At 38.8% G+C, this 26,631-nt stretch overlaps 1 protein-coding gene across 4 annotated transcripts in view; it reads right to left on the bottom strand.

The window, feature by feature from the left end:
• Window positions 1-25,438, bottom strand: part of RPRD1A (regulation of nuclear pre-mRNA domain containing 1A) — a 42,980-nt gene extending 17,542 nt beyond the window's left edge. Inside the window, exons 1-7 of one of the 4 annotated variants that reach the window (XM_041408056.1) lie at window positions 25,102-25,366; window positions 15,566-15,695; window positions 14,768-14,874; window positions 14,591-14,685; window positions 13,548-13,674; window positions 13,274-13,449; window positions 10,694-12,665 (exon numbers count right to left, since the gene is read on the bottom strand). In XM_041408056.1, coding sequence (XP_041263990.1) covers window positions 12,654-12,665; window positions 13,274-13,449; window positions 13,548-13,674; window positions 14,591-14,685; window positions 14,768-14,874; window positions 15,566-15,695; window positions 25,102-25,252 — 798 coding nt within the window. In that variant the 5' untranslated portion in view covers window positions 25,253-25,366 and the 3' untranslated portion in view covers window positions 10,694-12,653. Of the gene's footprint in view, window positions 1-10,693; window positions 12,666-13,273; window positions 13,450-13,547; window positions 13,675-14,590; window positions 14,686-14,767; window positions 14,875-15,565; window positions 15,696-25,101 lie in introns of those variants that run through there. The other 3 variants (XM_041408054.1, XM_041408053.1, XM_041408057.1) reach the window with 3 other exon arrangements.
• Between the last annotated feature and the right edge of the window lie 1,193 nt (window positions 25,439-26,631).

Here is a 26,631-nt window from a genome sequence, read left to right as displayed (position 1 = left end):
TTCAACAACTCTACTGGTGTGTGGGGTTGGGAAAAAAAGGAAGACCCTGGTGTTCCGGAAAACTCGATTCTTCTCTTTGCATAAAGCAGAAGACACTAATCAGCCAGAAGGTAAAAAATTTTCAAGGTGCTCTTTTCTAGAAATGCTGAGAACATGGGTACAAAACAGCTGCAGATTACATTTTCAATGATGTTAGGATGACTTCCCCTTACAGGCACTACAGTAAGGGAATGCATTAACAATCCGTATAAATTACAGGTGAGAAGCTAGCTAGGAAACCAAAGGAGTCATGTTTTAAACACTAATGTCGAGAGGATAGCCTAGCCATTTTAAATTTCTTGCTTCTGTGTTCTAAGACAGCACTATCGTACAAGAAGAAATCCAGAAAACCAGGAATAGAATGTGTTGCCTGAAGAAGTCAGGCAGGTTCTCAAAACCAAACCTATGTGTAGTGACTGTACTTTTTGCTTTGGGTTTGCACCTGCATCACTGCTTTATTCCACAATCTTTCAGCCTGAGTATAAAACATCTGTGAGGTAACACTGCTTGAGCAAGAATGCTTGATAACACTGCTTGAGCAAGAATGATTGATTTCTTCCACACATAATAATATTATAAATAGGGACCTTCCATTCCTACATTTTCAGATAAGCTAAGTGTAGGTGTTGTGTTATCACCAAGAAAGCAAACGACAGGTATACACACACACACACAATTTAATGCCCTCTACAGAAGCTGCATCTAATATCATCCTATGACACATTTCTCTACTGGAAATGGCACTCCATTCACTACATGACCTGTGACAGCAAACAGAAGAAATGTCTGGCTTTCACGATGGCATGCTGAATTGTTTTGTTTAAACAATCAGCATATAAAATACTAATTACAGAGGTACATCTCCTAGATTTAAACCACGTAAAACTAACGACTGTTTAATGTACCACCATTTAAAAAAAAAAAACAAAAACAAAACAGCAACAAAAAATTTGTCACAACAGAAGTTGTGGCAGTGGAAGACAGAAATTGAGGAAAGAGGAAACCATGATCTACTGGCACTCATCCAGCATCTCTCACACTGGTTATTATGGAATCATAGATGAGTAAGACTAAACAGATATGTCTGGAAGCTATGTGCTGAGTAACAGTTTAACAAAAACCCTGGTTTCCTCTGGATGACAAATACGCCAAAATAAAGTTGATGATGGCACAGCTCCCCAAATTTATCTATCAAATATGCTGGCCTTTTGAGCTACAGCTGCCACCTTTTGCCCATGGTTCACTATATCTGAAGAATGTCAATTATCTCCACCAGAAAACAGGTAACTTAGTATGAGAAATTTTATGTTTCTAAAACACATTCAGAATTTAAACTTGGCTTCGCCTTTATACTCTGAAATCTTGGGCAATGAAAAGTTCCAGCTTTCAATGTTGAGTCTGGATGTGTAGGACAGCAAAGACAAGGTGGAGGGATGCAGAGAAAAAGGAGATTCTCTATAAATGCAGTGTTCTCAGTGGTCTCTGGTTTGGTGCCCATGGTTTGAGGAGAATGCAGAATAAATGACAGTGCACAAAAGAAAAAAATAAAGTGATGGGTCATTACAACTAGCAAATAGGGATGTGATGCAGAAAATTACTGATTTCATATCTACTGCCTTTGCAGAATCATTCCTCCTACTCTGGTAGCTACTAGCAACCTAGAAATAAATTACATCAAAACTTTGTATTTTTGAAACACTGCCAAGTGTAACACTCGGGGGAGTTACACCATCTGCTGTCTCCTACCTTCTACCTTCTTCGGGATCAAAGGGCTCACATTTACTGAGAACATGATGGTTCTAAGGCTTGGTATAAAGAAGTTATAAGGAGCTCAGTGTTCCACATAAAATCTGAGATCTGTTTAAAGGCATAAATAACTGTGGTAAAAACAAACAATGACATCCCTCTACTTCCTTTGCTGTCTAATGAACTATTTGGGCTGGAGTAAAATGAACCTTTGATACTGACTGATGAAAAACAAAGGAAGAAATACATAATTAGGAATGGAAAATGGTCATGACAACCTAACATTGAGGAAATAAAGCCCAATAAGCTAACTTAACATGTAGGATCACAGTCAGATGTCAGTCTTGGTTCTCCAGGCCTCTTCACATTTTATTGCTACTTTTGACATGTTCTTCAAGTTCTATTTTCGAAACTGACCTTAAAATATTGGTCTTTTGAAGGGTGGAACTCAAGGCTGAATGCTATCTCCAATTTTCAATTCTGTTCTTCAAATCTGACTGTCTTTCAATGTACTAAGCAGCCACTATACATTTTCTACCCTAAATTCTGCTTGCAGCCGAGCTTTAAAACTGTTGCATGTGCTGACTACAAAAACCAATTCTCCACACGTCTACAGGGCAACAAAAAATCTCGTTTGAATGCACAGGAGAAAGGAGAAAAAAAAAAAAACACACCAAACCACAGAGGGAAATGTCTAACTTTTGGGAAGTTCAAAAGTTAAATTTTACAGTGATTTCTATCTACTTGTTTACATCAGGCTACACTTAAATCAAAGACTCACAAAATAGTTTTGAATACTTCAGGATTTGTGCTAGATAATCCAATGAAATACCAATGAATATCCCAGCACTTTGGTGCACAGCTACAGTAACGTCTACAATTATTTTAGAAAGCGTGTGGCATTTCTCCTACTTATCTCACCCTAATTTAAAAATTATGTGTATAGTATGGAACGTTAACTATGGAGAGAGAGCATCTCTTCTGCACTGAGAAACAAGGCTGATTCAGGGAGAGAAGGCTTGGGGTAGATAATGTTCTTAACAGTCCTTTATCTCATCAGTCCTGATTTCCTCCACTAAACAAAATGTAACAAACTTGTCTCTGCCTAAAACTTTGCAATGTATTCCTCTCCTACCCATGGCCCTCAAAAATACCATCCTCACTACACTAACTTAAAGTGCATCCATTCCAGTTTGGTAATGTAGAAGTGTAGAAAAAGAAGAAACCAAAATTCCTTTTTGATACTAATAAAATGTTCCAAATGTTTTCACTTAAGTATGCACCATCTCACTTCAAATTCTGAACAACTTATTCAAATTCAGAAAGTTGTAAACAGCAGTTTTTTCTTCTTTTTGTGATAAAGGGGTGTACTCTAGTAGATAATAGGGTTATCATCATAGTGTGCATAAGATTAGGGGATTTGAATTTGAATTCATAATATATTTCTAAATTACCTACCCAGTCAGAATATAAGAATCTGCTGTGATGCCAGTTTCACAGATGAACGAAATTAAATAAAGATGCTTTTGTGAAAAAAAGAAATGTAATACTGAATCAGGCAAGAAAATAAAACAGCTAGTGGTATTGGGAAAGAACACCTCAAATACTGGCTCCTTAGATTACTTACTTTCAGAGAAACATTGTTTCAATGCTATTTCAGACAATTATTTTACATCCACAGTAGTGCCAAATGTTCTAGCTTCATCCCAGTTAGTTCAATCCCACAGTAGCTCCCAGTCAGTGTGCATCCTCCAACTCTCCCCTTTCCACCCCAATATTCCTTGATATCTTCTACATCACCTATTGTTGCGGCAAAGAGCAGTGGAAGTTACGGCTGGTTCCATGTTCCATAGGCTGACTAGGGTAGACTGAGGGGAGAAGAGCTACTGAAACATTCCTCTGGGCCACTCTTCTCTTTACATATTCACAGAGGTAATTTCATCAAACTTTTAAGAGCTAAATAATTAGGATTGTTTCCCTGCCAAAGGAAAGAATTTATATGACTGGCAGCATAACTGCAACAGTCAAGTCTCACAGGAAATTGGACAATACTCATAAGCCTTATGTAACTGCAACTCACTCTTTCCTCTTCTGCCAATCAGTGCCAGCAGTAACTGAGAAATACTACAAAAACATTCTGCCCTCTCTAATAAAGTCAACTTTATGCATTTTTTATGTCAGAGATACATCTTCATTCTATACAAATAAAATGAAATTCCAGGACAACATGGAGTTCATTTATGGGACTTATACATCATCCCGAGTTGTTTCTCTGCATTCTGCTCCTCCATATTTCAACCAATTTTAGTCCACAGCATTTCAAACTTCACAGTTTGGCAGTGGAAAAACTTTACCTACTACATATTAGATTAATACAATATTCTTTACTTTCGGCAGAACTGAAAAACATCACAACTGCTTCAGTCAAATGCAAAAGTCAATGTACTCCGACTATCCCTTTAGTTTACAATAAAGTTTTAAGGCAAGTGTAAGAACCACTTTACACACTTAACAGGTGTGGTGGTGAGTACTCCCTGAAACTTCCATTTCTTCCTGGCCAAGCAATATTCTCAGCAAGAACAACAGCTGTGGGATACATTGTTTTCTCACTGCTGCTAAAACTGCATCAACTGCTCTTACATCACACTGCCCAGAATAACTACTCATACAGCTCCAAATGACAGTCCAAGAGAGCTGGTGTTTCAACATGTTGTCCTCAGCCTCAACTCACTTTCCAAGTTGTTCTCTCCACTCTGCAGACACATGTACCATATCCCAACCAATGAGAGGAATCCAGGTATGAAAAAAATAACCCAACTTCCTAACACATTTTGAAATAAGGTGCCAAGGGAAAAACTAAACTACAGTTGCTACTACCTGAAGGGAAATGTTACCCAAAGTTCTGTATTTCATCAATGAGCTTTAACAGAAAGATACAGAGTTTTTAAGAACTGGATTTTTCAGCTCAGCCCAGCTAAGAATTACGTTACCTGAGAGTCTTCATCTTTTCTCTTGACCTACTGCACCATGAAGTGGCCTACTATTCTCTAAGTTTTTTAGGAATGAGGATTAGCTAGTTTTATTTTAAAAGTCTGGATATATTGAAGGTTGAATTCCCCAGGTTTACTATATGGAGACATTAGTGTAACTGTGGTGCTTTGGTGGTTTTGATTTGTAAAATTCAGTTTCACCGTGAGTCCTACTGAAGAGTATTCCCACCCGCTACATTTAGCCTTAGCTGAAGAGATGGATGTTGTCAGCAACATCACAATAAACCCTGTGACTAGTTTAGTACCACCATTACAGAAGATCATAATTAATTTATATTAAGAAAACAGAATAGCTTTGGTTCCCAATTAAAGCAGTTCAACTACTAACTTCTTCATTTTGATTCATTAGCTCAATTTTGACAACAAAATTATTAAAACTAAAAATTATCCTGATCTGATGAAAAATTCGTATGTATTCTTGAATGTTCTTATTATTTCCAGTGACGTGTTACCCATAACTGATGGGCTTAGTAGTAGACAAATTTCAATTAAAGCTCTGGGCTTAAAGAAAAAAATTAAAACCCCATAACAAAACCCAAAAAGCAACAACAAAACCAAACAAACAAAAACCCACATGGAAAAGTGCACCGTTCTCATACACTACCAAATGTCGATTGAAAACTAGGAATATTTCACTCTTAATAATGCTTTTTCAAACGCAAACAGGTTTTCATCATGAAGATGGCACCTATACTTCCTAATCACTTTGTGCAAGTTAACATTTCTTACTTTCCCTTATGCCGACTTTAAATACAACATAAAAGGCCATACATTATTTCACTAATAGGCTCTGACAGTATTTGCTACCTCAGACCACTATGTAAGATGATTCATTATTTTCCTATGTAAATGTGAGAACAGTGAGATATCACCACTCTGTCAAAAATCCACAGTAACTGGATGCATATTTTCTTTAAATGCCACCTCACAGCTACTTGCTGTCCACCTGAAGACTTTCCTTGTTGTGTACATTCAAATTCCCAAAAAGGTATCAGCTCTGTTTACAACAGCATGAGTGCCACTATGTTCTACACTGGATATTACACAAATTTCTTAGTCTATGTAACACTGGAGTGGTTTTGAGTGAAAACATCAGAAGTCTGCTGTAGGATAAAATCTGTTCTGTGCTGTTTCAGCAAGGCTGAGAAAAAGCAGGCTGATGTTCTAGCCATTTTTTCTTTATTCTGTAAGTCAGAGATTTATACAAGCAGTTCTCACAGCCCTTCCGATAAACCAGGTAAATTATCAAAAATGCAGCAAATGAATGTAACTACTGTTATAGGTCATAGTAAAGTATAACTTGAGCATGGTGCTTCCTTTTAACTTCACATAGAAGCTTGTTAGCCAAAACCCCCCTTATTTATAAGTTTCTAGATCTTGGTGATAACAGAAAAATTAAAATAAATTTTAAAAATTAAACTCTAAAAGTTGTAAAACAACTTTTGAGTATTAGCCCAACAACACAGGCCTTAATGTGTACACTATTTACAGAGAACTCTAAGGAACACTGCTGTTGAGTCAACTGCAATTATCTTCAAATTCACATGGGCTTATTTTAATATTAAATGAAACCACAAGAAGACATTAGCTAAAGCAACAGATTTTGATTCAGCTTTTTCATACAAGTCATCTCAAACTGTGAAGCACAGCTTTCCAACACTCTCCCTTCCGTTTCCCTTTTCATCCTTAACATTAAGGGTTTTTTGAAACTCGATTATGAATATTTCCTTAGTAACTCCAATGCAGAAAGACTAATGTTTAGTCTGCCTAGAATGACTACCTACCATTCAGTATGGTCTTATGTTCCTATTTAGAGTTTATAGCTGCTTCAACAAATAATTCCAAAAGCTTCTAGTTGTGGGAAGGATACAACCAGGGTTTACACTTCTACTTTTTATTCAAAATACAGATTTAAAAATCTTTAAATTTATTAAGTTCAGCAACACAAACATCACATTTTTAACAAAAATATTTAAACAACAGCATTACTGTTGGAAATTAAGGCTTGCAGAAAAGGTAGTTTGAACTTGAAAAATCTCACTGCTACTACCGACATAAACAGGCACTACTGTATCAGTATTTCCTACGTAATTTTCTTATACCCAGGTTTTCTTTTTAGTCCAGCAAACCCCTGATCAAAGCAAAGGAAATATCTACTGCAGAATATACTACAGAAAAGTCACTTGCTAATCTACAGCTATCCTTCAAAAAACTTAAGTTAGAGCACTGATTATTCTCTTTACAATTTCCCATCATCTCAGATGTTTGCACAAGGTTTTACATACCTGCAAAACTTGTTCTTCTGAGGATGACACAAATAGATCCATTCATTTTGGTTAACAGTATGAAGTTTTTGGCTGGCAATAGCCAGGAACATTCTGGCTAGAAGTCTCACAAACAAACAGCAAGTTCTACCTAGGCAAGCCAGGATTTATATGCAAATATGTAGCAAGTCAATTTAAAAAGAGGAAGCCTTCAAGTGTTTCTGCTGCTCTGAATGAGCTGTGAAGTCTAATCTTTCAGGTACAAACTGAGTAGCTCTATACTATGATATCTGAGGCTGCAGTCAGTAAGTCACTTCATAAAATAAGTATATTTATTGCTCAAGTACAGAGAGGTTATAAGTTTGTTATGAAAGCAGGTCAAATTAGCATTATTCTTACAAAATGGCTATAACACAAGGGAACAAAATGCACTGACCATTTGACTTCGCTGTCTTTTGTTTGACATAAGGGCTGCTGTTCTACATCAGTCTTGCAAATTACTTCTACAAAACTCCACAAGTTTATCTTCCGTCACTGAAAAAAGTGCTTACAGAAGGTAAGAAACCACATCTGAAAGAGAGGTCAGCAACCTGGAAAAACACCTAGCAAGCCTACTACCACTGCAGGTAAGAGATGCAACCCTATGTCTTATTTTAAACATCCCCTCACCTTAACTTCTAACTAAATAAACCTTAAGGAGAAATTACTATTTCAGTGATCAATTAATTCTCCCCAGTCACCTTTGGGTAGATAATCCAAACTACTGATCTTACTGAAATTTAGTTTTGGTTTTTACAAAACACAACCCCAGTGCTGGTATTCAGTAAAAGATTTGCACTGTGAAACTCTAATAAAGCATTTACACTACACAAACGCTCTCAAGTGCCCATTCAAATGGCCAACATATAAGCAAGGGATTTCAACCAATGTACACAAATAGCTAAGCATAGCAGCCTGTTTCTGAATTACATTTCATTTCATATACAGCAGGATAGGGAGAGCTAGAACATAAAGAATATAACCATCAGAGATCTTTACCCTACATTTCTTTCCTGATGGTGAAGAGCTACATACATTTATCTGAAAAGCAGTGCAACTTACTTGGAACTGGGCCACTAGAGAAAGAAAGTCATTTCAGTGAAGGCTCTCCCCCGTTTGTTATAAAAAGAAGAGATCCAGAGTCATGTTCTCCTCAGCCCAAGAATATGTGCCTCAACTCAAAAGATTTCCTTCAGTAGAAGTCATATAGTACCTGAACTGGAAGCTCTGCCAAGTCAGCTTCAATTTTTGAAGGTGCCATCTTGAAAAATTAATACAATGCTTCATCATGTCAAGAGATCACACAACAGAGTCTGTTTGTACCACTATCAGGTACTATTTCTGTTACCAAGTATGTATCAGAAGATCTTGTAACAGTCCTAATGGGTTTGGATGAACCTTATTGACCACTTCCTGATACCTTCCAGTTACCAGTTCTGTAATCACTGCACTGTTAACTCCTCAGCTCCAAATCCAAAACAACTTGAGTTACTGTGCTGCTGCCACATTTATGGAGTTGTAGATCACCTTCACTGCTGCAAATTCCACCCCATAACAAAAGGGAATGTAGGGCTCATCCCACAAACCAACCTTCAAGCAAAGCTCAGTAAAATAATTTAGGTGCTCAACTGCAAGGTTATGAAGAAATGAATCCCAATCACCAGAAGTGGACTTGAAAAATACAAAGCATAACGGAATATATTACCCTAAGAACTCTGTCACTGAGCAAAAAAAGCTGACATACTAACATACTAAGGATGAACAAGGGGTTTAAAGGAAAAAAAAAAGCCAGTAAGGAAAGAACTACACCCTGTGATAACATGAAGGCTATGGTGAAGGGCAACAGTAGACAATAGTACCAACCCAGTCTGGTATTGTAAAACAAAACTTAAGGATAAGAGGCCTGTTCTATCACTGCCAGCCCTAAACTGTTTGCTTAATATTTTTGTCTACATTTGAAACCATTAAGTGTGAACTGAGCAGGAAAAAAAAAAAAAAGTCATTGAAATCCAGAGCTAAAGTCAAGGGTAACTGCTTGCTGTGTATCTGCAAAATTCCAAGACAAAATTAAAACCTTTAGGAAGATAAGTCAAGCTATATGGAGCTATAAAAGATCAATCATGAAATAACTGTGCATTGAACATACCATATTCTCTCAACATGCTAAGAAATCACAATTAAAACTAGATGTGTAAGTGTAAGAATATGTAAGAAAATCAGAAATGCAAGACAGCACCACTAAGTGTTTTAATTAAATGCAAACTGCTAAATGAGAGCAGGCTTCCACAAGTAGCACTTCCCTCACAAAACTTTGAATCTAGTGACAAGATATTACCAAATTTAAAGCGGTAAACTGATAGAAGCATGCAAGAAACTGTATATCCACTATATGCTAAGTGTAACAATACTACAACTTTCCATAAGGTCAAAATGAAGGTGAGATGGTGTCTTGTGATCCCCTACTCACACCTGTTCATAAGTCACGTAAGATGTCCAACTATCAAACCTTTTATTTGAAATTTAGTAAGAGACTAATCACTCTATAATCCAGGAGACTGTGGGAGGGAGAGGTAAACACAAAGAAACATGAGAGAACAATAAATCAAGTACTTGTTCATGTCACTTTTAAGGCCATATTAATTCTAAAATAACAGGACAGCCTAATCAAAAGGACATGAGCCAAACTGATAATCCAGATATGGGTATCAATTTATGTACCCAATTCCTTGTTCCTGTAGAACATAAATATCTCATTTTATCCTTCAGTGACACCAAGAGACCAACCAGTATTTTTGTTCAAAAACTAGGGGATGGGCAGGTAGATAGGAGGGAGAAACAACACAGAGGGAAAGAGGGTAAAAGTCAACCAAAGTAGTAGAAAACAGGAACGGTATTAGTCATCAAAGGCTTCAGAAAAAAAGTGTTCCACAAAAATATTTCTGTAAAATTTCCATTTTCTCTAACAGACAGAATGCAACTTAGATAGAAATCCTACCTGGAGCCACAGTACACTGAACCTTAAATATTTATATTGCTTTAAAACTACAAAAAGTGAAGGTAACAGACTCCTTAGTACAATCCTAAATTTGAGGGGGGTTCTAAAGGGGCCTAAGTGCAACTATAAAGCACACCTTCTCTGTTACCTAATAAAGTGAAAGTTTTTCTATTGTGCTTGTAAAGGACAAGTCCTACATTCATCACTTCTCATTTCTGATCATGTAAACCCAACAGTGTAAGTTAAAAAGCAAAAGGCTGAAAAGTCTTGTTTTCACAGCTTTCTTCTTTTGGAAATGGCAGCTTCACTGCACGCAATCCCCCAACTTCTGCCTTGGGAATTTTGAATTATTTCACTGAAAGAATGTGAGAGTTTTAGGAACAACCATGTGAAAACTTTAGTCTTCAGGAAAAAGAAATGACACTGGATAAATGCTTATCCATCTCAGGCATAAACTCAGTAATGCTTGTGAGAATATAGATGAAAATAGCAGAGATTTGGTATGAGTAGTTACAGAGTTCTTCCTCCTCACGTTTTCAAAAACAACAGACAATGCAAGATTTTGATTCTTAAATTTATTTTTAGCAGGATGTGTTTACTAATGGATGGTGATCATTAGAAGATAGGTCCATGTCCACCACCTGCAACAGAAGCTAGACAGAAGTTAAAGAAAACAATTTAAGAGTTAAAGATGACACTACTTACCCCAAACATACTTAAGAAAGTCACCTACTGAGCAGTACAGTTAGCTTTTGATGCAGACATAACATTATTTACTTGTTATCAAAATTTCCTGTCAAGATTTAGCACATACATTACCTTGATTTGATGGAAATCATGCACTTCTGTTTCAGAAATAACTATTAGAGAGACTCTTATTCTTACAAAATTAAGAAAGATGGAAAGACTGGTTATGCATAATTACTTACCTGTAAATTATCTTTAGAAGATAAAAGATCTGCAAATTTAGGTCTAAAGCGTCTACCTAATGCTAAAAGCTACTGACAACTCTTTGGGAATTCCAATTCAAATTGTTAAATAAAGTTAACATCAGGTAACATTTCTAGATTCAACTAAGAACACATCCACTTGTTCCTTCTATACCTGTTTGGTAGGGTAAGGAATCAGTAAGGTAGGATCTCAGCATTATACTCACAGATTGGTGACAGTAATTCAGGAAGAAATAAAGACTTTCTGTTACAACTGAGAGATTATGTTATACTCGGGAAAGTATCAATAGCCAGAAGTCAAACACAAGAAACAAGCTTGTCTGGAACAAATTAATTTCACCAGAAATGAAACTTGAAAAGCAAAACCTAGGGACAGACAGTTCAGGGAAATACATTCTCAAAGAATACGTGACAGGCCCTCTCCCAGTGCTATTTCAAATGAGAAGCCAAGAAGTAAGGTTCAATTTGAGCCATGGAATTTCCCAAATCGCTAAAAACAGGGAGTCCTTGCTTCATCTCCATTTCTTAATCACCAAAATAAATCCTACATGTGCTAAGTCAGCAAGCCCTACAGACAACACCACTAAGACATCCTAATCTTACATTTCAAAAGTTCAGAATGTTTATCAGCCTTTACTTCCCAAACAAAAAAGCACTACTGATAGTGAGCATGAAATCACTTTACTCATCACTAGTTTAGAAACTTCATTTTAAGATTCTTGTTTTTTGAAATCTCTTGGCTCAAAGGCCTTTATTAGTAACTGGGTTAACACCATCCTAGCTTGTAGATCTGTATTAGGAAATCATATTTATGCCATACTAATCAGCCTAAAAACATTCTTACAGTGTAGTTCAACATCCTACAACTTCACCAGTTTAAAACAAGCTGCTACAGACACTGAGGACTCTCTTACTTTTTAAAGAAAGACCTCAAACTAGTCCAAAAATGAAAATTATACTACATTAGAATTAAATTCTTTAGCAGTCTAAATAATTCAGCCAAGAAACCATGTGAAAGACCATAACAGCCCAGTAATATGCAATGGCTTTCTCTCAGAATTATTAATTCTCTGATCTAGCAATATTGGGAAATTACACTGGTTTGTATTTGTTGAAAACAACCAACAAGGGTAGAATATGTTCACAGCTGTGCTACTATTTAATATTCTTTTAAACTAAACTCTCCTGTTTTACAGAAGAGTAAATCTGTCTGAAGGACTAAGTCACTGCCTTACTGTCATTAACTCACTAACCCGGCAGTCTACCATAACTACACAGGATGCAACTGCTAGTAATGAGCTACATAAACAAGTCAGTGCCTCTAGACAACCAGCCCTTCAATGAAATTGTGGGAACTTGTCCTTCAAACCCATTACACAGGCAGAGGGAAGGTAGGGCATGTGATGAAAAGCTTAAGGCTTCCTGTTCTTTTATCTTCCAGGTTCCATTATGCAGTTGGATCAGTTGCTATTGAAATCAGCACTACTGTGCATACCATCTATCTTACATGAAGCTGGTTGATATTCTTCCCACAGGATTAACACAGTAAGGTTGACAGGAAGAACCTTCATCAATTGCTTTTCTGTGAGGTATAGAGGAAAGGAAGGAAGTCAGGAAATAAGAGTAGGCTAGGAATGACACAACTCATCTGAATGATGACTTCAAATACATTATGAACAGCATTTTCGAGGAAAAAAATCACAACAAAATCTGAATCCAAGTTATGAAGATAAAGGTAAATAAACCACTAGGGAAAGCAAATGTTCTTGACAGGCACATATGATGAAACCTGAAGAGTAATTAATGTTGGGACCATATGCTGCAGTTACCTGGAATAAAATTCTTATCCTTTAGCAAATACATAACTAAGACTTACAAAAATGAATTAAAAGAGCATGGAAAGAAAATGACACTATGAAGAATTAAGTTTGTAACACCAGGGATAAGACTTGCTATCTGCACTACTAAAACTAAGTCTGTAGGTATAACCAAGATTGAAAAGCAGAAAGAGCTGGTTTAGTAGGTTTAGAACATAAGAATCAAACAATGTGTTACGAACATGCTGGAAGCAAAGACACAACAGTGGCAATAAAATATTTATCTTTGGAGAGAAAAGTTGTTCAGGCTAACTAAAAACATTTGCAAGAACAAGCTTTAGTGAAGAAGAGACTAAAACAAAACATTACGCACTTCCAGCTTATGTTCTTTCTCTGCAAGGAACTCTTTTTGACATCGGAGAAAGTCTGATAACATTCGAGTTAGCTGTTTTCTATCATCTATTTCAGCTGCCAACCTGCCATTGTAATCCGCCAGCAACATACATGCATCATCTACCATTTTGGAAAGTTGCTCTCCAGATTCCTTATCTAAAAAGCAAGCAGAGAAAAACAGGTAAAGTGTGATTCCACTATGTACCATTAAGTTCTTAGAAGAGCATTTTGGTTACCAGCCCCCCAACCCTCACCTGTTATTCTGTCTAACAGGGACACATCCTGGACCTCTATAGGCAAGGAAGCTATTCTCTGGTGAACTGCTGCATCCCCAGAGGCAGCATTTTCTAGTTCTTGTAATGCTCTAATGAGATCTGTGGTCTGAAAAAAGCATGCAAGATTGAGAACTAGTTTAAATAAACAGATTCTAGAATAAAACAGAAGTATTTTACAACAAGCTTGTAGTATTGATTTGATGGTAATTTTAGCAGCATTTACAGTATCACCTTTAGAGTCAAACAAAATAAAACCAAACCTTTAATCTCAGCAGAACATTGCAGTGTTTCTAGTTTTAAAGGTCACCTTTCTGCAAGAGCTTTTTCATTTAAATTCTTGGTAGCGGAATACTTATAAACCTTTCTTGACAGTAGTGATTATTTTACAGTACCTTTCATTTTATTATACATTTTTTAAAATTACTTTTCCTGTTGTTTTGCTTCACTATTGCAAAAGACTGTATCAGTGCACTTCTTCTGGAAGCAGGGCTGATGTTCACAGAACAGATATCTGCTACAGAGAAACATACTAAATTGTGATGACTTGAGAACAGTTGTTCTTTGCTGTAACAAAAATCCTTTCGAGATAGGGCAATACCACAACAAAACCCCACAATAATTAGAAGAGCTGTAACAGTTCTAGGCAGACAAGAATTCTTCACAGCCATTGTGAGTGAAACTTTGGGAAATATTTTATTTATAAATCCATAACAATCTTATATTCTAATACATGTTTTACTACTACCCTGAAAACTGAATGAGAACTCAATGCATTGCAGAAACTACTGCTGAAGTCCTGACATGAACAAAGCTGGACATACAGTTCATACATCTGGATTTAGTGTCAAATACGTAAAGTTACAGCATACCCTGCTGAAAAACTATTAAGTCTCAGGTGTAGCCACCCTTGCCCAGAAACAGTTCCTCACTGAAAAACAGAGACCATTAAAAAAAGAAAGAGTAACTGAAAAATTCTATATGAAACCATATGTAAGTAGAGAATTTTATAAACATGCTTTTACCTGAGGAGGATCAGTGGGAGAGCTTCGAGGTGAACAGTTATTTTCGTCAACTTTGATCTGCTCATATGTGCGCTTCCTCACCTTTCTGTCTCCATCTAAATGAAAACAAACACAGCAGTCAGGGAAGTACTATTTCAAACAGGAGGCAGAACCTTCATACACTCACAAAATACTTACACAAAGCTTGCCTAAGTTGTTCTAATACATCATTTTCATAAACAGACCTTTCTTCCCAGATAGATAGCACTCGGCCAAGGTGTTTCTTACAACTCTCATCAGACTCACTGTTACAAGGAAAAAATCAAGTATCAGCAATAGGTAGAAGTATAGGACTGCTTTATAATTACTTGTCACAGAAAGACCTTCACAGATCTTAGCAATATCCAAGCATCAGAAGTCAAATAACCTCAGAAAATAACAAATTCACATTTTAGCAAAGACCAGTTCAATGTGCCCTAGCAAGGAGATGATAAAAAAAAAAAAAAAGGGCCTACACCCTACTCTTTTTTTTTAATTAATTAAATCTGGAAACGCTACAAATAGGTTTATGCTGCTTCAACAGCTGTGTATCATTGTGAAGATAATCCTGTATCAAGACTCTAGCTTCCTCATGCAATGACATTAGAGGCTGCTGGGGGAAAACAAATCATGCAACACCCAGTAATGAAAAATGTCAAACTGTTGTAGCACATAAACACAGAGACTAAGCAAGTCTTAGTTTCTTTCTTCTTGGAAGGCTAACAGCCTTCCAAGGCAAAAAGGAACTGAATGCTGACAAATGTACTATCAAACTTTATCCAACCGTAGTAAGACTATCCAAGTTCACAAGATCACTGAATAAATGAAATTAACAAGATTTCAAGTACAGAAACAGCACATGAAGAACTAGATGGGCCAGAAGACATCAAGTGATGACTTCTCTAAATGCCCTTCAAATGCAGTGTGAAGGACACTGCACATACAAGTTTACTGTACCTTGAAACATGCTTAAAAGCCTCCACTATTACTGGAGCAAAATCTTTTGTAAATTCTGGTCCTTTCCTTTTGCTGTTCTGTATGACATCATTGGCCAAGTACAGGAATGTCAGCTTCCTATTCGGTTTTGCTAATAAAAAGAAAAATTAAAATAATTAGAAATTTTATTTCCTTCAACTAATACCTATGTATCCAGGCTCATACAGAATACAAACACCCACTCCCCAACACCCTGAAATCAAGCGTGTTTTTCCCATTTTCATTACTGCTTACACCATTATACATTTTCAGTATTTTCATTTGAAAGACTTCAGTCACTCATTGGGTTTTCTCTCCTTTCTGCTCTCTTTGTTCAAGTTCTTCTTCCTTCATAGTATGACACAACTTCCATTTAGTGCAAAAAACAAACAGAAAAAATCCCCAGATATTCCAAAGGGTTCTTCATCCCCAAACTATTTTCAGGTGTCTTCCTGAGCCTTTTATGATTCCTGTTTGGCAGCTTCATGGATTTCTTCCAAGTACTTCAGCTTTCTTCTAAGCCTGCTTAAATTTCTTACACTCATGAAGTCTTCTGATGAGGCACTTCACAGATCCACAATCACTCATTTGAAGAAACTCCTCCTTTTCAGTCTGAATTTTACTCAGTCTTACATAACCACTCCCCATTCTCACACTTAAGCAAACTGAACAGTCAATCCCCTAGTCAGTGTCCCTGTATCACTGATCCACCTCTGAATTGTTAAAACACTCATGTGCCAGCAGCTGTAATACCACAAAAATGTTTTCAAAAACCACTTTCAAGCTCCTGTGGTGTATCTCTTCTCCAAGCACCTTAAATATCTTATCCCACTTCTCTAAATGTGCAATAGACTACAAGCTTTCAATTTACAAGTTGCTTCTCAAAATCTACTCTGTTTTCTAAGTGCTCCTACCTCGGTATTTTCATTTACACTTCACCTAATTTTCATTTCTCTACAAGTTTATTGGAGCTGAAACTCTTATTATAACATTTCTACCCTTGGCTAAGACTGGAATACCATTACCACCACATAACCTCAATATGTACACTCCGATTTTAAAAAGAGGTTGCTCCTGAAAGAAAAGTTTTTTCTGCTGTCTCAAGGAAAGCAGCACTGTGGTAATGACAATCCAGGACTTCTTATAATTTATGCAAGCAAATATGATTTGATTTTGTTACTTTCTACTCCATCCTCTCAAAAACACATAACTACCACCCTCACATATAAAGAGAAAATTCAATGTTAATATGCTTTCACTCTAGGGAAATGCTTTTGAGAATAAATTTTGCACTACAGAAAGACTCCTCTGAAGGATTTCTCCTTGAAGTTCTGAATTCTTTCCAGTCTCTTGAACAGACATATCTAACAAGTTGGGAGTTCTGGACTGACTGGGAGAAAACCCTCTGTTAAATGTAAAAATGCACTTTGCTTACAGTCAAGGTAAACTAAAGGATACGAAATAATAAAAAAAAAAAAAATAGCCTGGAAGTGCTGGACACAAGGTGGACACTATTTAGAATCTGCTCTAGACAGTGAAGTCACCACATGCAAGCACCCAAGAAATTAATCTATTTTGGTCAAAATCTGGCTAACCTATAATGTAGGTTTTATAAACTTGTGCTGATCAATTTCTATATTTAAACCTGACTGATGATAAAACAACACATGTTGTTTTATCATCATTAATCAGACTTCTGACACCTAGCAAGTTTTGAATTATTCAAAGAGAGAATGCCAGAAAACACATGTTGTCTCACAGGCATAATCAACAAGTAACTGCCCTGGCCCCTCTCTCAGTTCTTAAATAAGCCCAGAATTAGGATTCAAAATCTAATGAAGCAGACTGTTCCCCATCCTATATCCTCTGGAACTGCATGCAGGATAGGCCCTTGTCTATCCATTCTACCAGGAAAAAAACCCTCATTTTTTAATCCTCAGTGATGTAACCCATTTGTGAGAGACCCTAACTTCCTTCTTTCCAATAAACAGCCAAATCAATTGGGCTGGCAAAGACATGAGATGGATACACAGTGACATGAAGTCAGGTAATGCTGACTCTCACAAAGCTTAGACTTTACCTACACTAAAAGACTGATGTATCATATTGGATAAAAGCATCCTAAATCACCATGAAGTCAGGTAATGCTGACTCTCACAAAGCTTAGACTTTATCTACGCTAAAAGGCTGATAAAAGCATCCTAAATCAGAGAAAGTCACTTTCAGGCTTACTTCCCCGAGTATTACCTTTTCAGCTTCGTACTACAATTCAACATAAACAAAGCTGTGCAGAATGAACAAAAATCCTAGACTCACTATTAAGCTATCTGTGCCTTTGGTTGAAAATTTTACTGTTCTACCCTTATTATTCATAAGGAAAATTGTGAAGTAAAATTTAACTCCTCTTGCTGTAAGAATGTGCTGCACAAAATTCCAAAGGTAAAAATTATGCATAGTCTTGAGAAGTGCTCCCTCTCCCTTCACAAATCTTCAAGACTTCCATACTGGTCTACTGGCACTCTGCCTTACATGTGAGACTGAAGTGCAACGTCACCTCTGGCAAGACTGACACTTGAGCTGAAAACATTCTATTGCTAGCATGACTATAAATTGACTAGTGATGTATGAAACACAAATTAAATTCAAGATCAAACAGATCTGTTTTGGAGAGAGAACTGTGTTTAAAGCATCTCCAGTAGCAGTGAAACTAACTCTCCAGCCCGGAGCATTGATAAACCTCAGAACATCAAAATGGATCAAACAGACAATTTTTCAAGGTTTTCAACACATGGCAAGGCTAATAGGAAAAGCATTCTTCCCATCAGAAGAAAATGAAGGGAGAAACCTGCAAGAACCTAGGTTGAAGAAGGAGCTGAAAGGCACACACTGCCAGAATGTACAGTGTTAGAAGTAGCCATCTCTGTACCAACAGTACCCTCTGCAAACACAAAACTGCCAAGAAATCATCTGTGTTGGATTGAGTCATCTTTTCAGAAGCTCTGTGCAGTGTTCACATCACTCCTCTGCTTGTTGCAGCTAGATTCACCATTCAGCCACCAAAGCAGCTCCCTGAAGTACTGGATTCTGAAGTATTCTAATATGTCAACAGTGCTGGTTGGTCTAAGAGCCATATTATGCATATTACTCTTAATGCATGTTCAATGAGACTACATGGGATTGGCACCTTGCAAATGAAACTATGTCTGTATCAAAAATGTATCTGACATGTTTAAATGCTAATGAATATTCTTCAGATGATAATGATATTTCACAAACAATTAGCATACTGAGATATCTGCAGTGGAGACAGCATTATCAAGTCTTAGTTTTTGGCAATCCATTCTTGTCAGGAACGCATTCTTGTTAGGCCTGCCTGAGTATGCCTGGTTCTCTAACAGTTCAGTATCAATGCCTGACATTATTTGCTTTAATCCACATGACTTAGAGAACTCTTAACACTGACAAGCCACCAACTTTAGTGCAAGTAACCAGTATTTTACCCTGAAAGGCAATAAATCAGTCATTTTCACCGAGGTTAGCCCTGGCAATCAAAGTCAGTATAATCACCTGTATTTGTCTTCTCCAGGTTTACCTCCTGCATTTGAAATTGAGCTCCCATGAAGACTGCTAAAAACATGCCCATTAGTTTCATGCTGTTTTACACCTAGAGCCAAGAGATTTTTGCTGTCATAGATATACTAGAAGAAACTACAGAAAAACACACAAGCATAGGAGATTTCACTTACATCCCACTACAAGTGTATAGACGGACTGAACCATATGAAAATGTTACACCAGGCTGTGGCTTTCTACACGTCAGCTCTGCTTGAAAGAAAATATCTCCTAACCAAAGGGTTTGAGACAATAAGCATCAGTATGTTAAAATCTCACAACAGGCAGCAGCCCTAAACATTTCATTAGCATACTTAAGTTCTCTAGCATGGAGTCAAATAAAGACTTTGCCAAATTGCTTTTGAATTACTTTAGTCTATACACATGCAGGACAGTTTATGAGTGCCACCACTTCTCCCAAAATCTCTGGGACACTTTCTCACAGCATGCTTCACACCGTTGCAAGAGGAGCTCATGACATCTCTGTAAATACCTGACAAGCTTTCAAGCTCTTTATTAGGAGACCAAACATTGTTAAGTCAAGCAGCACTGAAACTTGAGTGCAAGATCACTGATCCTTCACACTGCAGAGAGCTAACCTGAGTTTTTATGCAAGCTGATTAAGCAGAGAATCTTTGGTAATATGACTCTAAAAAGCCACATGAGAGACTGCCACCCGAAAAGACAATTTAAAGACAACATAATCCATAAAAGGCATGTTGTACAACAAGCCCTTAACCTTAAAATTCATTAACCTTCTACTAAGAAAAGGTTAAACTAAGTGTTCCACCTCGTGCAGTCACCTGGTGAATTTTACCAAGGTTTGATAATTGCTGTGTTTTCTTTTCAAAGAGGGAAATGGGACTGCCCATTGAATTTGTTCAAGGTTTGAGGGTCCAAGTATTTTGACTGCGTTTGGAGACTAGTAACAAAGGGAACACAACATACAGCCACTGCTGAGAATAAGGCCATTAGCATCAAATTACCACAGGATGCCAGAAAGCTGGTCACAGACCAAGGAAACCATTCCAACATAATTACACTGCAGAAGCTTCCCACTGCACTTAGTGCATCCTGAACTACCTGAACACATGACACAAACCAATTCCATTCATTGCCTCACCTGGCAGGTAAAATGCCAAGATGGATATGAATCAACCGCAACAGCTTCAGGATAGTAAAAAGACCCTCCACTTAAGTATTCAGAACCAGAAAGGTGAAAGACATGCAGGTGAAACACTACACAACCCAAATATAGTTGTTTTAAATAAAAGGCTCTTATATTGCCACTCTGATGCTCCTAACTGCAGATAATTTTGTAAATCATGTACACAGCAAATAAGTTTTCCTAACTAGACTCAACAACGCCCATTCATCTGAAGTTTTACCTCTTTGTTGCTCTCCAAACCTTTTGGTGTGGATGGGAAGATTGATATGGGCATAACCAAAAACCAAAATCTAAAAAATGAAGTCCAAAAGCCATAGTTTTGCTTCTCTTAAGTAAAAGAAACCAAAATTATTTGTTCTCTCACACTGGACAATGACAGTATAACACCACTAAGTAAAATAATCTTACAATCACCAGGAAAGAAAGAATCCTTCTCCTGGCAGAAAAAACTACACTACATGGTACAGAAAATAATTGCTTTAAACTGGGCACTTGCTTCCTGTGAGCCACTTCCCATCTGCAAAGCAATATATTGCGACCACTTCTGGCTGTAATTGTGCTCCAAAACACCTCAGTGTTAGAGTAGTTCAGATGTAGTACAACTTTCAAATCTGCTTTAAGTGTTGCTAGGCCTTCTCAATTTACTTACTAAAATCTGCTGTCTTCCAAATTTCAGCAGCTGCCACAACAGCCAGTACCCTCAGAAAAATATATTTCATCAATGCCAACAGTTATACTGGATGAGGACACAAGCACCAGCATATGTCCCAGTGGCAGAAGCTGTAGACAAACCACAAATAAGAAAAAAAGATGTAGCATCTTATACCACTAAAAGACTTCAACACCAGGAAAAAACAAAACAAAAATACATCTCCCTGTAGCAGCCCAGATGTACCTGCACAACTGTGGCCCTCCTAAAGGCAATACACAATGACTCTACTGACCTAGATAAGCTGTGGCTGTGCAGGGAAGGCAGTGATCAGTGTGACACAGGTGGGGTGACAGATGACAGCCTAGACAAGAGGTCAAGCGATGAAAGGAGGATGGAGGATGATCACCATCAGTTTCTGTTACTGACTTATCACTGAGATGCCATGTTGGGCTCTGAAGAAACAGATACTTGCATCTGAAATTAGGTTTAAAGATGCAACACAACAGTGTCCCGTGAAGAGCCAAGACTTGGACACGATGATCCCTGCGGGTCCCTTCCAACTCAATATTCTGTGCTTACTAAAATATCACTAAGAAATAAAAACAAGTGACAGAGCTGAACCTGGAAAAGCTAACAGAAAATGAAATGACAGGAAAAGATTCTTACAGACAACTAACTGGAACTCAAAATAACAAGTCCAATATTACAAAAGTTTAGCAATTTTGGGTTTTTTCCTTTGAAAAAGAACACATTTTAACCAAGTACCACAAATTGCACATTGAGCCTACTGAACAAGCAGTTACTGTTCACCCTTGAAGGCAAATGCTTTGAATTACAGAACTGAAATTTTTCATTTCAAACAATGAACAAACAGGTAGCAAACCTCTACAGCTGCAGAGCATCCTGAAACCAGGGAGCAAGAGATTCATGCTTGAGAACATACCCGACTTGCAAATAACAAAAAATAATTCTCAAGAGACTCCATCTCAGAAGAGCCTATTCAAAGGTGTTTCTTCCTAAAGGGTTTCCCAGCAGCCATTCAGTGACTGCAGGCTCACACAACAAACTTGTATGTTATGCCACTACCCAGTTTAAAAAGAAACCCTGTAAGTAATTCCCTTTATGGATACACAAAACTACACAGGTTTAAATGGGCCCATCAGATGCCTCTTTAAAATGACTGAGGTAATCACAAGTTAATTAATTAGTACTACTTAACTACTTAAATACTGAATAATCTTATGACTCCCGAGTAATTAACTACTTAACTTTGAGAGTTACATTTCATACCTCTGAAATCTAGCTGAAGCAGGACCATTTCCCTCAGAACACACTTTTCAAGAAAACCTGTACGTGAAGGCATACTGAACTGATGATCCACAGGGATGCCAGAATATGGGACCTGACCACTGCCAATTAATCCAAGTAAACAGAAAGGCACTAAATATTTTATGCTGTCGAAATTAAATGCAGATTTGAAAAGCTATCTTTTCACCTATACTATAATGTGGCATAAAGAAAAAGGTTATTTTAAATATAAAAGATTCAGAACTAAGCATCTAGGAAGGAAAGAGCTCTGATCTTAGGACTTGTCTTTATTAATAGCTAGAGACATGTTCAGAAAGGCTCATGAAAGCTCATCTGATGTGAATGATCTTTTACCAAAATGAAAGCATCCAGAAAAAAATGTTGTATCATTGTACTGTGTTCAACCCAACTAGTTATACAATGTTCCTGAAAAGCAGCAGGCTGGAAGGAAGATCTGGAGAGGGGGGTGAAAATAAAAAAGGGGCTACAATGAAATGAAATAAAATCTAAAAAGGCAAGGTTCAATTTTCAGTTCCAGGACCCTACTGGCTAGCAAAAACAGCTAACAGTGTCAATAATTTTGATATCCATATTCCCCAAATAGAGGTAATTTTCCTCTCAGGTAGGAGAGAAATCATGTTTCTAGGCTTGAATGACAGGCAAGTCAGGAGCCTTAAACTTACTCTAGTTATGGCCTCATTGCCATTATCCTACTTTGTGGTGTTTTATGCACTCACTACACCACAGAACAGTTGTTTTCCTCTCATCCTTCCCATGCTGTCTGCTTAGATGACTACTTCCACCTTTGGGGATTGGGCACCATCTTACAAATCTGTGCAGCAATTAGCCAGAAGTTAGTATCAGGTAAATGCAAGCTCATATTTACGAAGTTCAGATACTGTAAGAGATGGAAAATTAAAATACATCCTGTGTATATTAACTATGACAGCTCCAAATGAAGCTTCCTATATTCCAAAATGAAGCACTTCACATAGGCCTAAAAGCCCAAAGGGTCAGGACCTTGAAAGCAACTAAGCTACGCCTAGCACAGGGAGAGTTTCACATGCTTTCCACAGACCCTTGAAGGTTGACATCCGAAGAGAGGTCACAGCAAAATTTTACTTTGAAGCAGCCAAAGCAGGACAACAACTTCAATTAACAAAACAAACCCAATTATGGCAGCTATTCTCACCAAAAGCTCCAAAGAAGGTTGTTATCCTTGCCTCTCAATGCCACTTTCAGACACGCAGCCCAGGTTTCAAAGATTTCATTTAATTTCTCTCTTAGCCAACCAGGAGAAGAGAAAAATTAAGGACTGCCCATTAATATTACAGATTACTATGAACTAATATTGTGCATGATAATTAAGATGAGCAACCAAAATTCTGTGTCTATTTCAATTAGTTTAAGATACCTTCCTGGCATCATTCAAAACCCCTAACATTCATGCTGTTTGATTAGAAGGCCCAGAAATGTGAAATGCTTCAGACACAGGTGGGAGATCCATTCGTTTGTTCCTGGAACAAAAAAAAAAGCAAGCCTGCAACCAATACGTGAAAATGTGTTTATGTCCTAAGATGGAATATTGCCACCAAGTCAGTCTTTCTTCAGTCAATACAAAAAAGAATTCAACTCATGCCTCAAAGTTCAAAAGATAACAAATCCCAGAAAAAGAATATTTTGAACAAAACCACAGTAGGCATATTACGTGAAACTCAGTGGTTTCTTCCTCTTTCCTAAGTCCTGTAATGGCTTAGTACTGTTTTTCTGTTCAGTCTGAAAGATTGAGACTTCTGTTTTTCCCATTAAAGATCCACATATTAGAGAGGCTCCAAGGGAAGCTACTGTAAAACAGCATCATTTGGTGGATCAAAGCAGAGTTCCAGTAAGTGAGTTTTCTTTTTCTTAAAAGAATCAATTAAGATCAAGTAATCATCCAGTCAGGCCAAATAAACCTTCATATGCCATTTCTCCCTTTCACTCCCTGAACCACTGTCTAAAGCTGCAAGTTCTTTCCTGTTAAACGGAAAGCCACATTAGCATTTAAGTCTGCACAATGATCACAGCTAAAGAAAGTCACGTTTTTATTATGTTAACATTGGTATTAACCATCTGGCAAAACCAGGAAGTAAAAACCACTTTGGATACATTACACTGCTCTTCCCTCAGTGCATTCCCATCCTCATCTGCCCTTTAAGAACAGTTTCTGGCAAGAAAACCTGAGTAGACTTGAATTCAAACAGTATTACAGCTAACCATCACTACAGACGATGAAAAATAATACGCAAAAAGGCTCCGTCTTGAAAGAGCTGTAATTAATATTAACAACAAAAAGCCCTAAAACCCCGGCTCGCCGGATTCCTTCCGGTTTCCCACTTTCCTTTCTCCTTAAAAAACGGGAGACAAAACACAAGGGGCAGCGTCCTCAGGGACATCTCTTCATAGGGAGATGGGAAAATGGGAAGAAAGGAGCGAGAAAAGCGGAAGAAAAAAAAAAAGGGAGAAGCACCTGCCAGCCCACGGTCATCGACTAACGGAGACCCAACGTTTAACGCTGGCCCCAACAGTTCCGCTCTCCCCGGGCGCTCAGGCCTACCCTCCCTCTCTCCCCGCCCGCTCCCCCGGCTCCGCAGGCCGCGCAGCCCCGCCGCCCTCCTCCCTCCTTCCCTCCCTCCCCGGGCCAGCCGCACTCCGGAGCGGCGGCCGCCACCTCCGCCTCCTGCCCGGCCCCGCCGCCCCGGGGCGCCTCCGGCGGGCCCTGCCCGGCTCCCGGCTCACCTTTGCGCAGCTCCCGCTCCCACACGCTGACGATGAGCGCCGAGTGCTTGCGGTGGTGGATGAGCCACAGGCTCAGCGTTTGCACGCTCTGCTGCGAGTTGCTCAGCTCCGACAGCTTCCGCTCCAGCGCCGCCTCCGAGAATGCCGACATCGCTGCACCGCGTCGGGCCCCGCCGCTCCGTCCCGTCCCGTCCCCGCCGGGCCGCGCTCAGTCCCCGCCTCTCGGCCCCGAGGAGGGAGGAGCCGACGGACAACTCCCAACCCTTCCCGCCCCGGCGGCAGCGCCCGGCGCCAACAAAATGGCGGCAGCCGAGACCCGTGGGGAGCCGCGCGGCCCCGCCCCCTGCCCCACCTGCCCTCACTTCCGGCCGAGCGCGAGCTCGCGCAGGGGCGGAGTCCCTCAGGGACGGGGTTCCTCGGGGATGGGGTCAGTCCGTCAGAGTCCTGCCCTGGAAAATAACATAAAAACGCAAATGTAAATTTGCTCCCAGAAGGCAAGCCGGGCCTAACGGTTTCTTTCACCCTGCAGGTTACTAATAACAGAATTTTTAGGGTTGGAAGGGAGCTCTGGAGAGCATCCAGTCCAACCCCCTGCCGAGGCAGGGTCACCTGGAGCAAGTTAGACAGGAAGGTGTCCTGGTGACTTTGGAATGTCTCCAGAAAGGGAGACTCTATAACCCTCCTGGACAGCCTGTTCCAGTGCTCTGGCACCCTCACCATAAAGCAGTTCTTCCTCAGGTTGTGATGGAACTTCGTGTATTTTAGCTTATGGTCATTGCTCCTTGTCCTGTCACTAGGTGACACTGAAAAGAGTTTGAGACCTTCCTCTTGGTACCTGCTTTTGAGATATTTGTCTGTATTGATGAGATCCCCTCTCAGTCTTCTTTCGTTCAGACTAAACATCCACAGCTGCCTCAGTCTCTCTTCGTAAGAGAGATGCTCCAGACCCCAAATCATCTTTGTGCTGGACCATCTCCAGCTCCTCATCTTCCTTGTGCTGAGGAGCCCAGAACTGGACACAGCACTCCAGATGTTGGGCCCTCGCTAGGGCCAGCTAGAGGAGCCGGATCACCTCCCTCCAGCTGCTGGCAGTGCTCTTCCCAGTGCACCCCAGGATCCCACTGGCCCTCTGGTGCTGGCTTATGGTCAGCCTGTCATCCGTCAAGACTCCCAGGGCCTTCCCAGCAGAGCTGCTCTCCAGTGCTGGCACTTGGGGTTCTTCCTCCCCAGGCACTTACTGTGACACTGGGTGTGTGGTATTTTGCATTTGCAGGTAGACACATACTCCACAAAGGTGTCTGGCCTCATTTCTGAAAGCTGTCTCTTTTATTTTTGATTTCTGACACTAACAGTATCGTGACGGAATTCTATTGTTCACAGACAAGATTGTGTGCGAAAATGCTTCGTCTTTGTTTTTGCTCCTTAAAGCTTCATTGCATTCTTGCTACTTCTGCTGCTTTGGCTATAGTGAATAAGAATCACTGTCTGCTTACCTTTACATTATTTTCTAGATTTTTATTGTCATCTTCA

This window comes from Onychostruthus taczanowskii, unplaced genomic scaffold (genome assembly GCF_017590055.1).
Source record: "Onychostruthus taczanowskii isolate IOZ18803 unplaced genomic scaffold, ASM1759005v1 scaffold29, whole genome shotgun sequence".
Lineage (NCBI taxonomy): Eukaryota > Metazoa > Chordata > Aves > Passeriformes > Passeridae > Onychostruthus > Onychostruthus taczanowskii.
The sequence above is the reverse complement of the archived record's forward strand: the minus strand, read 5'-3'. Positions and strand labels throughout refer to the sequence as shown.